Source organism: Rhinolophus hipposideros (genome assembly GCF_964194185.1).
Source record: "Rhinolophus hipposideros genome assembly, chromosome: 24".
Lineage (NCBI taxonomy): Eukaryota > Metazoa > Chordata > Mammalia > Chiroptera > Rhinolophidae > Rhinolophus > Rhinolophus hipposideros.
Genome location: NC_138070.1, coordinates 5,104,613 through 5,116,730, shown reverse-complemented (window position 1 = coordinate 5,116,730; position 12,118 = coordinate 5,104,613). Strand labels below are relative to the sequence as shown.

The window sequence follows — 12,118 nt, the reverse complement described above, 5'->3', positions numbered from 1 at the left end:
TCCAACCTTAAAGCCTGGCCCCAGACGGACTCACAAGTTGATCAGCTATGTTCCTGCCATACACACTGATGCCATGTCATTTTACTGGGCATCGGTCTTTTGAGGAAAACTTCCCACCTAAGGAGAGAGTTCAAAGCAAACTAATGGAGGAGAGAAGGAGAAGGCGGAGAGAAAGAAATGTAAACAATGCAGCGAGCAAAAGATAAACTTCAAATAAACTCAAAATAATACTGTTGGATTAATGGGACAATACTGCTTCCTTGAAATAAGAAAAGGATGCCTCTACATGAAGCAGTAACACCCAGAAAGTGAGAAAGACTTCTAAGAAACAAAAATTTAAGTGTGACATGAATTTTTCGTAAAATTTCCTTAAAACTAAGTCAAAGAGACAAAAATCAGAATTTATAATACAATTAGAGAGTTGATTCAGCAAGTTCAACATCTAATGGAAGAGCCAGAGGCAAGAAAAAAATGAAAGGGAGAAAACAATCATTTGAAGAATATAACGAAATATCCCTCACCTGACAACTTGAACCTCCAGGTTAAATGCTCACAAAAGTGCCTAACCTCATGAAGTTTAAGAGGACCCACACCAAAGCACATAATACTGAAATTCAGAACACCAAGGATAGAAGATTCTAAACACTTCCAGAGAGAAAAACACATCCCAGAAAAAGGGTCCAGTATAAGAATGACATTGGATGTCTCAAAAGTAACAGCAAGAAGCTCCAACAGGGTGGTCGGTTAGCTCAGTCGGTTAGAGCGAGGTGCTAATAACACCAAGGTTGCCAGTTCGATCCCGCAAGTGAGGCTGTGCCCTTCTTAAAACAAACAAACAAACAAACAAACAAACAAAAACCTCCAACATAGTAGAGCCAGACCTTTCAAATTCAGTGGGCAAATATTTTCATACTGTATTTTTCTAGCCAGCCAAACTATCAAACAGTGTGCAGGTAAAATAAAATCATTTTTAGGAGTGAAGTTTCAAGAACTCTGCTTCCCATGACCTTTCTGAAGAAGCTACTGGAGGATGTGCTTCTGTAAAACAAGGAAGTACATAAAGAAAGCAAAGACAAAGGATCCCAGAAATAGATTTGACACACAAAAAAAGGAAGTAAATTTGCAGAAGGATAAAGGGAGGTCCCAGGACAATAGCTATATATTAAGTCTACAACAACCAGTCCAGGTTGTTTGGATAAAGGGCTCTGCGGGGGGGGGGGGGGAAGGGGGGAGTTAAGGCTGATAGGATCTGACAAGGTTGACTCTGTGAAAATTATATTGAGAGGTATTTAACAAAGCTGTTGGATGGTGTGGAAAGACTTAAACCATAGTTTCAAAGAAAGCTAAGCAAATGGGAAAATAGTGAGGCAATTGTTAACTCCAGGAAAAACAAAAATTTGGACAATAAAGGAAAAGAAATCATAGTGCACAACTTGGGTGAAGAACACACACTATTTTGTGGTCAAAAGTAATAAAAACATTGAAGATAAATTTAACAACATATGACTTAACTATATTGGTAGAATGGGGGAGGAAAGAGGTGCATAATAAAGTAAAATCAATCTAACTTAATAGATGATGTCTGAAGTTGATGATTCTAGAATATAAGAGTATTTTTTTTTAATGTGGAGACAAATACTGGAAGTAATAACTAAAAAGTTTGAAAGTGATTACCTTTAGGGAGGAGGTGGATACGACTGAATAACCAGTTCTGGACAGGCAGTAAACAGCATGGGTGAGTGGGCCAGATAGGGGACTACTATTTTTAATGATAAGCCTTCTAACATGATTTGATTTTTTAAAAACTGTACATTTTATAAAAGTCTTTAAAATCATAATTTTAAAAACTCAATTTTAAGTGTAAGGTTTTTTTGTTTTGTTTTGTTTTGTTTTTAAAGATTTTTATTGTGGAAGGGGAACAGGACTTGATTGGGGAACAGTGTGTACTTCCAGGCCTTTTTTCCAAGTCAGGTTGTTGTCCTTTCAATCTTAGTTGTGGAGGGTGCCATTCAGCTTCAAGTTGTCCTTTCAGTCTTAGTTGTGGAGGGCGCAGCTCAGCTCAAGGTCCAGTTGCCGTTGCTAGTTGCAGGGAGTGCAGCCCACCATCCCTTGCGGGAGTAGAGGAATCGAACTGGCAACCTTGTGGCTGAGAGCCCACTGGCCCATGTGGGAATCGAACCGGCAGCTTTCGAAGTTAGGAGCATGGAGCTCTAACCGCCTAAGCCACCGGGCCGGCCCTTACGTTTTAGTTTTTGCTTTACACTGTTTCTTGTGTCCTATATCTTTCTCTTACTTGAATTTAATTTTTGTTTTATGGGAGAACAATTTCTAGTAATTCTTTCAACCATGGCCTACAGATGAAAAGGCCATTTAACCTTTTATCTTACAAGATTTATTGAGGTATAATTTATATATAGTGAAATTCACCCTTTTCAGGTATACATTTTTCTGAGTTTTGAGAAGTTTACACAGTCCTGTAACCACCACCCCAAGAAGTTCCCTTGTTCCTTTCCTGGCAACTACTGATCTGCTTTCTGTCTCTATCATTTTGCTTTTTCCAGATGTCATATAAATGGAATCAAACAATATATGATCTTTTAAGTCTGGTTACTTTTACTTATCATAATGCTTTTGAGAGTCATCTGTGGTATTGCATGCATGGGGACTTTTGAAATCCAAAGGAATAGTTGTCACCAGTCATCAGTGCTGTTCACCAACTATTTCTGGCTGTCTGTTTTCCCATCATATCCTCAGATTATTGTACTTCCTGGCTCCCTTGTGATTGGGTGTGGCCATGTGATTGGTTCTGGCCAATGAGTTGTGAGTACATTTCACTTCTGGGCCGGACCATGTAATTGACAATGCAAGGCTCTAGTGAGCTCTCTCTTCTGTCTGCCACAGTGATGGGCAAACATTTGCCATGGTGGCTGCTCTGTCAGCATGAGTCTTGAAGTGAATACAACCAGCAGAGCCCACTGCCAGCCTGTGACGGACAGGTAGCCAATAGATAGGTAATTTGAACCAGAAGCACATGATGGTGGGTGTAAGCCATTGAGATCTGGGCCAGATTCAGCACAGCCTATATTGAAGCATATGGAAGGCTTGTATTTTCAGCACTGGGAAATTTTGTTTTACTGCTGCTTTCATTATTTCTTTTCTCCACTTTCTCTCTCTCTCTCTCTCTCTCTCTCTCTCTCTCTCTCTCTCTCTCTCTCTCTCACACACACACACACACACACACTTTCCTCTTTCTTTCTAGAACTATTAGGCAGGTGTTGGAACTTCTGGGTGTATCTTTCATGTCACTTAACTTCCTTTTGTCCTTTTGGCAGTTTTCTGGGAGAAATTGTCAGATTAATCTTTTAGCTTACTACTGTGTTTTCCAACCATATTCATTTTGCTGTTCAACTCAGCTTTTTTTTTTAACTCATAATTTTGTATTTCTATTTATTTTCCAAGACCTTTACTTGCTTCTTTTCCATAATGGGTTGCTGCTTAACTTGGGCAGAATCTTCCATATTCTTTCTAGGGCTATTAAATTATTTTAATTCTTCTGTTTGTTCTGTTGACTTTTTCTCTTGTCGGTTCTCAGGTAGCTTTCTTCCAGAGCACTGATATTCTTTCTAGGGCTACTAATTATTTTAATTCTTCTGTTTGTTCTGTTGACTTTTTATCTTGTCGGTTCTCAGGTAGCTTTCTTCCAGAGCACTGGCTTTCCTTAATTTTTTGCCGGTCTTTAATAGTTTGTATTTAGGAATTCTTATTTGCCCAATTGCTGATTTGATTACCATGGAGTGATTACAATGCTTTCCGATTTTTGGAGAGGAGATGTCTGTGTTCTTATGGTTTGTTGGGTATGGGAGCTCTTTGTCCTTCATGAGAGTTGTCGGCTCCCTGGCGCACTGCCCTGCGTGTCCTTCTGTGCACTTGGGGTCACTGCCCACTACTCAGTAGGAAGGGAGGTGGGGGCCATCAGCCTAGATCCTTTGCAAGCATCTCCACAATTCCCTGAACCTCCTTCTAGCTGTTGATTGTGAGCTTGGAGCACTCTCCAGATCTCACTCTTGGTGGTCCTCTACGTCCTTCATTTTTAACTGTGATTTTCCTCAAGTCTTATTTCTTTTCTAATACAACCTTTAGGAACTTATAGTGAGGATTAAACAAAGCATGTTTGTGCACTGAACATGGCCCACAGATTGCCAGTTTTTAACATCGGCCTTAAGAGGCCATCTCCTTCTAGGAAATTGATATTTATTTTGTTTTTGAATTAAAAAAAGTGTACATCCTCCCTCATGAATGTCATTTGTGTTGAGAAACCAAACAGAAATAAAGAGTAAACTCCCCCCAAAAAGCATACAAATCATAATTGTTTCTTTTGGAAATTAGAAAATATAGATAAACATAAAGAAGAAAATAAAAATTATCCCACCCAGAGATAACCAGATAGCAAAAGTTAACAATATGGTGCACTTTCTGACATACACACATAAATATGTGAATTTACTTAGTTTTGAAATTGTTATCAAATGACTGATAACTTTTAAAAAGTCATTTTTTCCATCCAACAATATATCATGGACTTCTTTCCATATCAATTAATATACATTTGCATTATTTAATATGTAGTGTTCTGTTCTATTGGGGCTATAATATATCCAAAAAATTCCCTCTTGTTAGAAATTACATTGTTTCTGTTCCTCTTTATAAATAATGCTACAATCATCATCCTTGTACACATGTCCTTAGGATAAAATTCTAGAAGTGGAATTGCTGTGTCAAATGTTAGTTGGGCATTTAAGAGTTTACCAAGGAGAAAATTTTTTCGATAAAGGAAGGCAACTCAAAGGGCGGACTTTCAGATATTTGCAACATGAGTTCAAAATGGTGGTTTGGGCAAGGGGGGGGCAGATCTCAAACTCACACTGGAAGCTGCCAGTCCCTTGTGACCTACCCCTCCTTGGAGACATCCCGGAAAAGGAGTTAGTGCAGCCAACTTGGTGAGCCTTTGTCCCTTCCATTCCCAACACCCTACCCTTTAGGAGGAGGGTGGGGCTGGGCAATCAGCCTCCACCCAAATCTGGAAGCAAAACTGACTTCAAAGCAGTGCACAGCAGCCACTGTGGAGGACTTGCGTGGCCCTGCTGGTACTAGGATGAGTGCTCAGGGACCAAGGGGGCCCGCACTCGCCCTCTTGATGACCTGCCACTCCCACCCTCCCCACAGCGCCCCCCATCCCAGGCTGGCTTTGAGTCGCTGAAACCTTGACAGCTTTCTAGAAATGTTAACTATTAGGTTGAATTACATGAAACAGCTGTTTTTGTTTGAGTGTCAGCTTTATACCGTATGTCTGGTCTGGTCTGGTTGGTCAGTTCTTTCACTCCCTAGTACGTTTATTTAGAGCTTATTCTGTGCTAGGTGCTGTGTTAAGTAAGCACTTTATAGTCATGTTTTTAACTGTCACAACTTTCTGAGGTATAGGAATTGTTGTTCCCCACTTGACAGGAAACAAAACTATGGCTCAGAATTTCCCCTTTTGGAATTGTTTAGAGGCCGGTTTGCCCTCCAAACTTAAGAACTTAGTAAGAATGACAGTATTTTCAGTTGTAGTTAAAGGTGCTGGTGGCTCTGCCACCTACTAACTGTGATGCCTCAGGAAAGTGCCTTAACTTGGCAAAACCAGTTTCCATCTCTGTGGATGTAAGGTCTCAGAAGAGTTCTTGATCTTGTTTTCCCGTTAGAAAAATCCCTTTGGTATTCAACGACTCAGTCTTCTCATCAATAAAATGGGGACAACAACCATAGCGCCCAGCCACATCAGGGATGAGCTGTTAGGACCCAGTTCCGGGCCATGCAGCTGAAAGCCGGGCTTGGGAGGAGGAAGGAGCCCCACCCCCACTCACACGTGGAGGGCCCGCCCCGCCCCGCCCCGCCCGTAGCCGGGCTGTAGGGCGATTCCCCGGAGCGCCAGGCGGGGTCAGCACGGCCTCCTCGGTCAACGCCCCTTCTAGGCCACCACACTGGCGAGAGGCGCAACCTGGCCACCGCGTCCCACTGCACCTCGGCTACCCGGAGGGAAGGGGGAGGCTAGGGGCGGGGCTTGGAGGCGTGGCCTCCGGCTCCCCCTTGTTTTTTTCTTTTTGTCCGCCTAGACTCGGAAAGGCTCCCCTGCGCCTTTAAGAGGCCGGGGCGGGCAGCCGATTGGCCGAGAGGAGCCGGTGTCGTCACGCCGGGGCCGGCGCCCAGGCGCCCCCGTCTGCCCGCGCCGTCCCCTCCCGCCCCACGGCGCGCTCGCGGGCAGTCCCCGCGCGGGCTGGGCCGGCGTCCCCTCACCCTCGCTCGCCCGCGTCGCGCCGGGCCCCCGGGGGATGCCCCCGGCGGGGTCTCCCCATGGCCGCCGACGTCTTCATGTGCTCCCCGCGCCGGCCCAGCAGCCGGGGCCGCCCGGTGCTGCTCAAGCCCCCGGTGCCTGAGGACGACGACGATTCCGACACGGACGAGCCGTCCCCACCGCCCGCCTCCGGCGCGTCCACCGCGGCCCGGGCCCACGCGAGCGCCGCGCCGCCGCCGTCCCGGGCCGGGCCGGGCCGCGAAGAGCCTCCGCGCCGCCAGCAGATCATTCACAGCGGCCACTTCATGGTGTCGTCGCCGCACCGCGAGCACCCGCCCAAGAAGGGCTACGATTTCGACACGGTCAACAAGCAGACGTGCCAGACCTACAGCTTCGGCAAGACCAGCTCCTGCCGCCTGTCCATCGACGCCTCGCTCACCAAGCTCTTCGAGTGCATGAGCCTGGCCTACAGGTAGGCGCCGGCCGCCGCCGGTCGCTCGCGGGGCTGGGGCCCGGTCGCCGGGGCCTTGACGTAGCGCGTCCCCTGGGCGTCTTTCCCCCTCCGGGCGCGTCGCGGGGTCTGGGGTCCGCAGTGGGAGCGGCGCCGCGTCCTGGGCTCGTCCCCGGTCGGCCGTGCGGGGGCCGTTCCCGCGTCACCTGCCCGGTTGTGGACGAGAGGAGGTGTAAGCACTGGCCGCGCCGGGTGTTACTGGACTCCAGCCAGCGCGGCCCCCAGTCGCTCTGTGTTTGCAGCGACCCCGAGTCACGGGTAAGACTCCCCGTCCGGGGGGGCCGGGGGGCCGAAGCGCTGGCCCCGGGCTCGAGTGGCCGTGTACAGCCTCTGCTGGAGCCCGTCTCCTGCTTCATGAAGGCGGGCGACGGAGGTCCCTGCCTCCACTGGCTCCCGTGGGCGTCCCCCCGCGTTGTGGGCGTGGAAGGAGCCTGGCTCCTCCGTGGATGCTCCTCCGTGGATGCCCCGTAACGTGAGCTCCTCGTGCCGTCCCCGCGGGAGGGCGAGGTCCCCGCGCAGCCCCCTGTTGGGAAGCCCCCCCCACTCGGGAGGGGCCCTGGGCGTCCGTAGGAGGACGCCGGCGCCACGGCTGTTGGGGGTGCAGCCTGTCCTGGCAGGTCGGGGCTTCCCCGGGCCTGACACGCGATGGGCGACGGGAGCCTCCGGGCCCGCATCCCCGACGCCCCCGGCCCGGGCGCAAAGGCCGGGCCTCGGGGTGAAAGAGCGCTCCGCTCCCTGCCTTCCTGCCAGCGGCGTCAGGTATTCGCTTCGGGCAGCCTGCGCTCCAGCCGCGCGACGTTTGGGGATTCGCGGCTGCGGAAAGCTCACGATAGGGGCCCTGCCGAGGGGAGGGCATGGCTTCGGTGACTGCGCGGGCTGGGGCCGCGTTAGGTCCGCTCTGCAGGCCGCCCAGGAAGGCGTTCCTGGGAGAGTCCAGAAACACTGCAAAGAAGCGAAGGAACCCCTCCCTGCCCCGTGTTTTTTTGTTGTTTTTTTTTTGAGAGCTATGAACCCAGAATACATCCAAGTTAAAACATTACACATTTACCTGAACTGGAAACACTAGATACACACTCCGGGTGGCAATTTTCTCCTTTGGAATAAATGATTAGTCAACTTGCTCCTTTGTTATGTGCCTGAAATGCCCCCCCCACCCCCCCCACCCGGCCCATTTCCTCTCTTGGAGGTTCCCCTGATGGTGTGTTTGCCCCTTGGCTGCAGGAGGTTACCCATAGCACGCCCCCCACTCCTCTTAGCGGGAGCTGGGCGGTTCTGCTCTGCTTCTCTGCTCTTGCCAGTCCGAGCTGGCATCGAGCCTGTGAAGATGTTCTGTTTTGTGTTGTGTTTTAAACGAATGGTATTGAGATTCCAGCCCTCCGCCTTCTTTTAGCCCTGCTTACTCCATCTCAAATGTTGAGCACTTCCATGGGAAGCAAACCCAACCCGACTGTAGCATGTGTTCCAGTGTGAGAGAGCCCTTTCGCGCAAAAGTAGAGGCGAAAGACAGGAATGTGTTTTATTAAGAGAACTTAATCCTGTTCTTTATTTTAATGTAAACTTCTCCATGTAAGGGAGAGAACGGATGCCTGAGGAGCAGGCAGCATGGGCTAGAAAGCTCTCACCTCCGCTCTGCTGCAGGAAAAATAAGCTCCTCTCCCTTTTGCAGTCTGTTTGGATAACCTAAAAGGCTTGTTATTGGACAACCTAAAAGGCTTCTTATTAAATAACACCGAGGAATTTTAGTAATGGCATTCCCCCCCCCCACCGGTTTCAGAACTATTTTGGCACTGGCCATTGCTCAATTAACTTTCTTGATTGCAAAATGCACCCTTCCTTTGGTTGGAGACTTACCCTGCTCTTCAACACCTCTGGCTGGCTCTTGCTTTACTGCTACTCCCTGTGCAGAGGTCCTGCCACTGCAGGTCCCCAGTGGGTATCTGCTGAGTAATTTCTCATGAAGATGCTCTTTGTCTCTGTGTGTGAGGCCGGTTTGGACGGCCCTCAGGTTGAGATGGAAGTGCGGACCTTTGGTACAGACTGACAGAGGAATGAGTCTAAAACCAGTGGTCTGGGCTGTCGCCTCTGGCACAGGAAGCAGCTCGAGAACAGAAGGGAGTTGCTGACCTGAGCTGTCCTGTCATAACCACTAGCTGGCTTTCAGAGAAGTAGGGTCGAGGCAGGGGAGAGCGAGGGAAGGAGACCTCATCTCTGAGGTGGGCTGACTTCCCTTTCACTGGGGTCTGAGCCTTCACCTGTTTCCAGGTTTTCTCCTCAGCCCCAGAGGAAAGGCAGCTGGGCCTCCTCGCGTGTGTGACTTTCTGGCCTGGGCGCTTTCTAACTTCAGCTTCCTGTCTGTCCCCTGGCCTCTTCATTCTAGCTGCCTAACTGTCCCTGGCACACTCTGTGCTAATTTTTTTTCGGTTTGGTTTCCTGTTAACTGCTGCCTCCCAGCTGTTTCCAGATGAGGTTCAGCAGTTCTTTGGGGGAGGAACTAAGTGCAGGAGAAGTTGTGGTTCTTTTCCCCCCAGTCCTTCGAAGTGGTCTAGGGATTCTGAATATGATCTGTTCCTAAACATCAAAGTCTTGGTCTCCTGGAGGGTCTTTGGCAAGACCGACTTGGGCTGGGGAAATAGGGTGTTTGAGGAATAGGGACTATGTGAATGCCCAGTGGCCCACCTGGGTAAGGAACAGTGCTGATGGGATTCCAGCCAGCTTCATGCCGCTGCCTTCAAACAAACCCATGTCCTTCCCACTCGGGGATAGCCCTACTGCGAAACATCTTGATTTGGACCTACTACGTGTGCTCAGTGAGTGGGACGTGTTGGAGGGGAAGAAATTGCCTTTCCCCAAGGCAAAATTTAGATGACAGAAGCCTGCCTTTTCTAACCCTTTCTGTCTGTGCCACAGTAAAATAGGGAGGATAAAACTTCCCTGCAGGGTGAGTATGAGGATTAACTGAGATCATGTCTGTGGATGATTTTAGTACCTGGCAAGTAAGAGGCAAGAGGAGGTTTAACAGGCGGAATCCAGCTCTGTGTCCTCATTCAACTGACATTTATAAGGAGCCTAAGTTTCTCATCTGTAAACCAAAGGAAATCACGGATCTATCTGACTGGGGTCTTTCAGTGTGTCTTTGAAATGTCTGCTTGACAAATATTAAATAGACGCATTCTTGGCGGGCCCATGCTTTCTGAGGCTCCACAATGGAGCTGTGTACCCTAGAACACAGTTCATGGTTCTTGCCCTCTTAGCATTTTAAGGAATGCCACACATGTAAATCACTCACACAGATTCTGGACACATCTCGTATCTAGCTTTTTGTGGTTGGTTTTGGTTTCACTTCTCTACCTTTTTATTAGGGAGCCTTGGTGTGAATGTCTCGAGGGGGTGAGAGAGGTTTTTGTGTGTGTGTGTATTTAGAGATAAGCGGTAGCTATCTGCACCATGGGTTTCTGCTGAAGTGGAGACTTGAAGAGACCTTTTAATTCGGACCTGTGAGATCGCCTTGGGATACAAGTTTCTAGACTCTGGCCTTGTATACGTGGCCACATAGTAACCCTCTGTTCCTGACCCAAGGCGGGAGTCTGCCAGCCTAAAGCAGTAGCAGGGATTAAAGGCTCAGAGCACTGTGCCTTCCAAACTGGAAGGTTTCAGTCAAGGAACTTTCTAATGCCAGGCCTGGTAACTAGTTGTAAATGAAAACCATTCACACAAATGACTAAATTAGTTTTGCTTTTCCACATGCTGAAGACAAGCAGTTTTTCTTCTCTTGTACTTTCTGTTAGTCTTTGATCATTATATCGTGTGCCGTTGAAGACATGTCCTGACATGGGAGTGACGGCTACAGAGATGAGAAAGACAGGCTCTGTCCTCCAGGAGCTTACAAACCTGCGGTGGGGGACAGAGAAACAGACAAATGTAAAACAGTTAGCAAGGGCTGTGATAAAAGACGTGAATCAGGTCTATGCGGTACCGAGGAAAAGTGCCGAAACCAGATTGAGTGTGTGTGTTTACATAGCCAGTATCCGTGCGGGCATTTCCCCCTCACGTCAAGGTTTAATATGTACCCTCCCCCATGTGAACTGTCACAAGTGATGAATCACATTCCCTAGAAGGAAGCCCCGGTGTTCCTTTTACCTATCTTCTCCCCTTTAGTAGTTCCAGGACCAAATTTCCAATTGCCATTCTGATGGAAAGGCAAAGAAGGATGATGAAATTTGGGAGAGCCTGGGAAAAGAGATTAGAGGAGAAGGTGGTGGCAGTTTATTTGCTAGGGTAGGAGAAGAGAAGAGAAGATATGCGAATCCACACTAACTGAGCAACTACTATGCCCTAGATTCTCTACGTATCTTAAGCACCTCTCACAGTAACCCCCCAGGTAGGTTCTGGTAGAGTTCTTATTTTTCACATTTAAAAAAAGAAACTGAAAACCCGAGCTTAAAAGTTAATTTGCCCTGTTACCGGGAGGTTAGGCAACTTGTCCAAGGAGGTGTCGGGAGCTGAAAAGTTGCCTCCCTTATCTGCTCACGGAAGCCTGTAGTTTTGTTAGAGAGGAGGTGACAGTGCCAGTTCTTCTCCCAGTGTAACGTGGGCCTGGGGAATGCAAGAAGGGGAGATGAATGCCTTTAGGCTGCTCTGTGCCGGTCCATGGCTGCCCTTCCCCACTGGTGGAATCCTACTCTTCCTTTGCCACTCAGCCCCGGTTGCCCTAGTAAACCTTCCCAAAGGGCGGGAACCATGTCCTCTGTAAATCCACGAGCCTACTGCTACTGCCTCCTGTCATTACATAGACCTGACCTACCAGGATTCCTGCTGTCTTCACCTTTGATTTTCCCACAGAGCCCAGCATTGTCTGGCTCATACTGGGTGATTAAGAAATATATATATGAAATTGAAAAGGGAAGCTCTGGCAGCTGGGCTTGCCTCTGGCGAATGTTATCTTCAGCTGTGCAGAGACAAACAACCTCTGTGGAACAGTGCTTTAGGGGATATTGGTGTGCAGTGGGAGAACAGGCTAGGTGCCTTTGCTAGGTGGCGTTTGTATTGTGGCCAGGTGGCCTGGTGTGGTAGGCAGATTAATGTCCCCCCACCCCGAGATGTCCCCGCCCTAACCCCCAGGACCTGTGAATACCTTAGGTTATGTAGCAAAGAGGGATTAAGTTTGTTGATCAGCTGCCTTTAAAGTGGGGAGATTATTTTGGGTTGTCTGGGTGGGCCCAGTGTAATCTCAAGGGTTCTTAAAAGTAGAATTGGAAATCAAAAGTGAGAGAGGAGCGGGA

At 48.4% G+C, this 12,118-nt stretch overlaps 1 protein-coding gene across 3 annotated transcripts in view; it reads left to right on the top strand.

Annotated features, from left to right (window-relative positions):
* The first annotated feature begins 6,254 nt into the window (after positions 1-6,254).
* MLXIP (MLX interacting protein) overlaps positions 6,255-12,118 on the top strand; it is a 53,298-nt gene continuing 47,434 nt past the window's right edge. The window contains exon 1 of one of the 3 annotated variants that reach the window (XM_081036725.1): positions 6,255-6,800. In XM_081036725.1, coding sequence (XP_080892851.1) covers positions 6,388-6,800 — 413 coding nt within the window. In that variant the 5' untranslated portion in view covers positions 6,255-6,387. The remainder of the gene's footprint in view (positions 6,801-12,118) is intronic. The other 2 variants (XR_013992462.1, XM_081036724.1) reach the window with 2 other exon arrangements.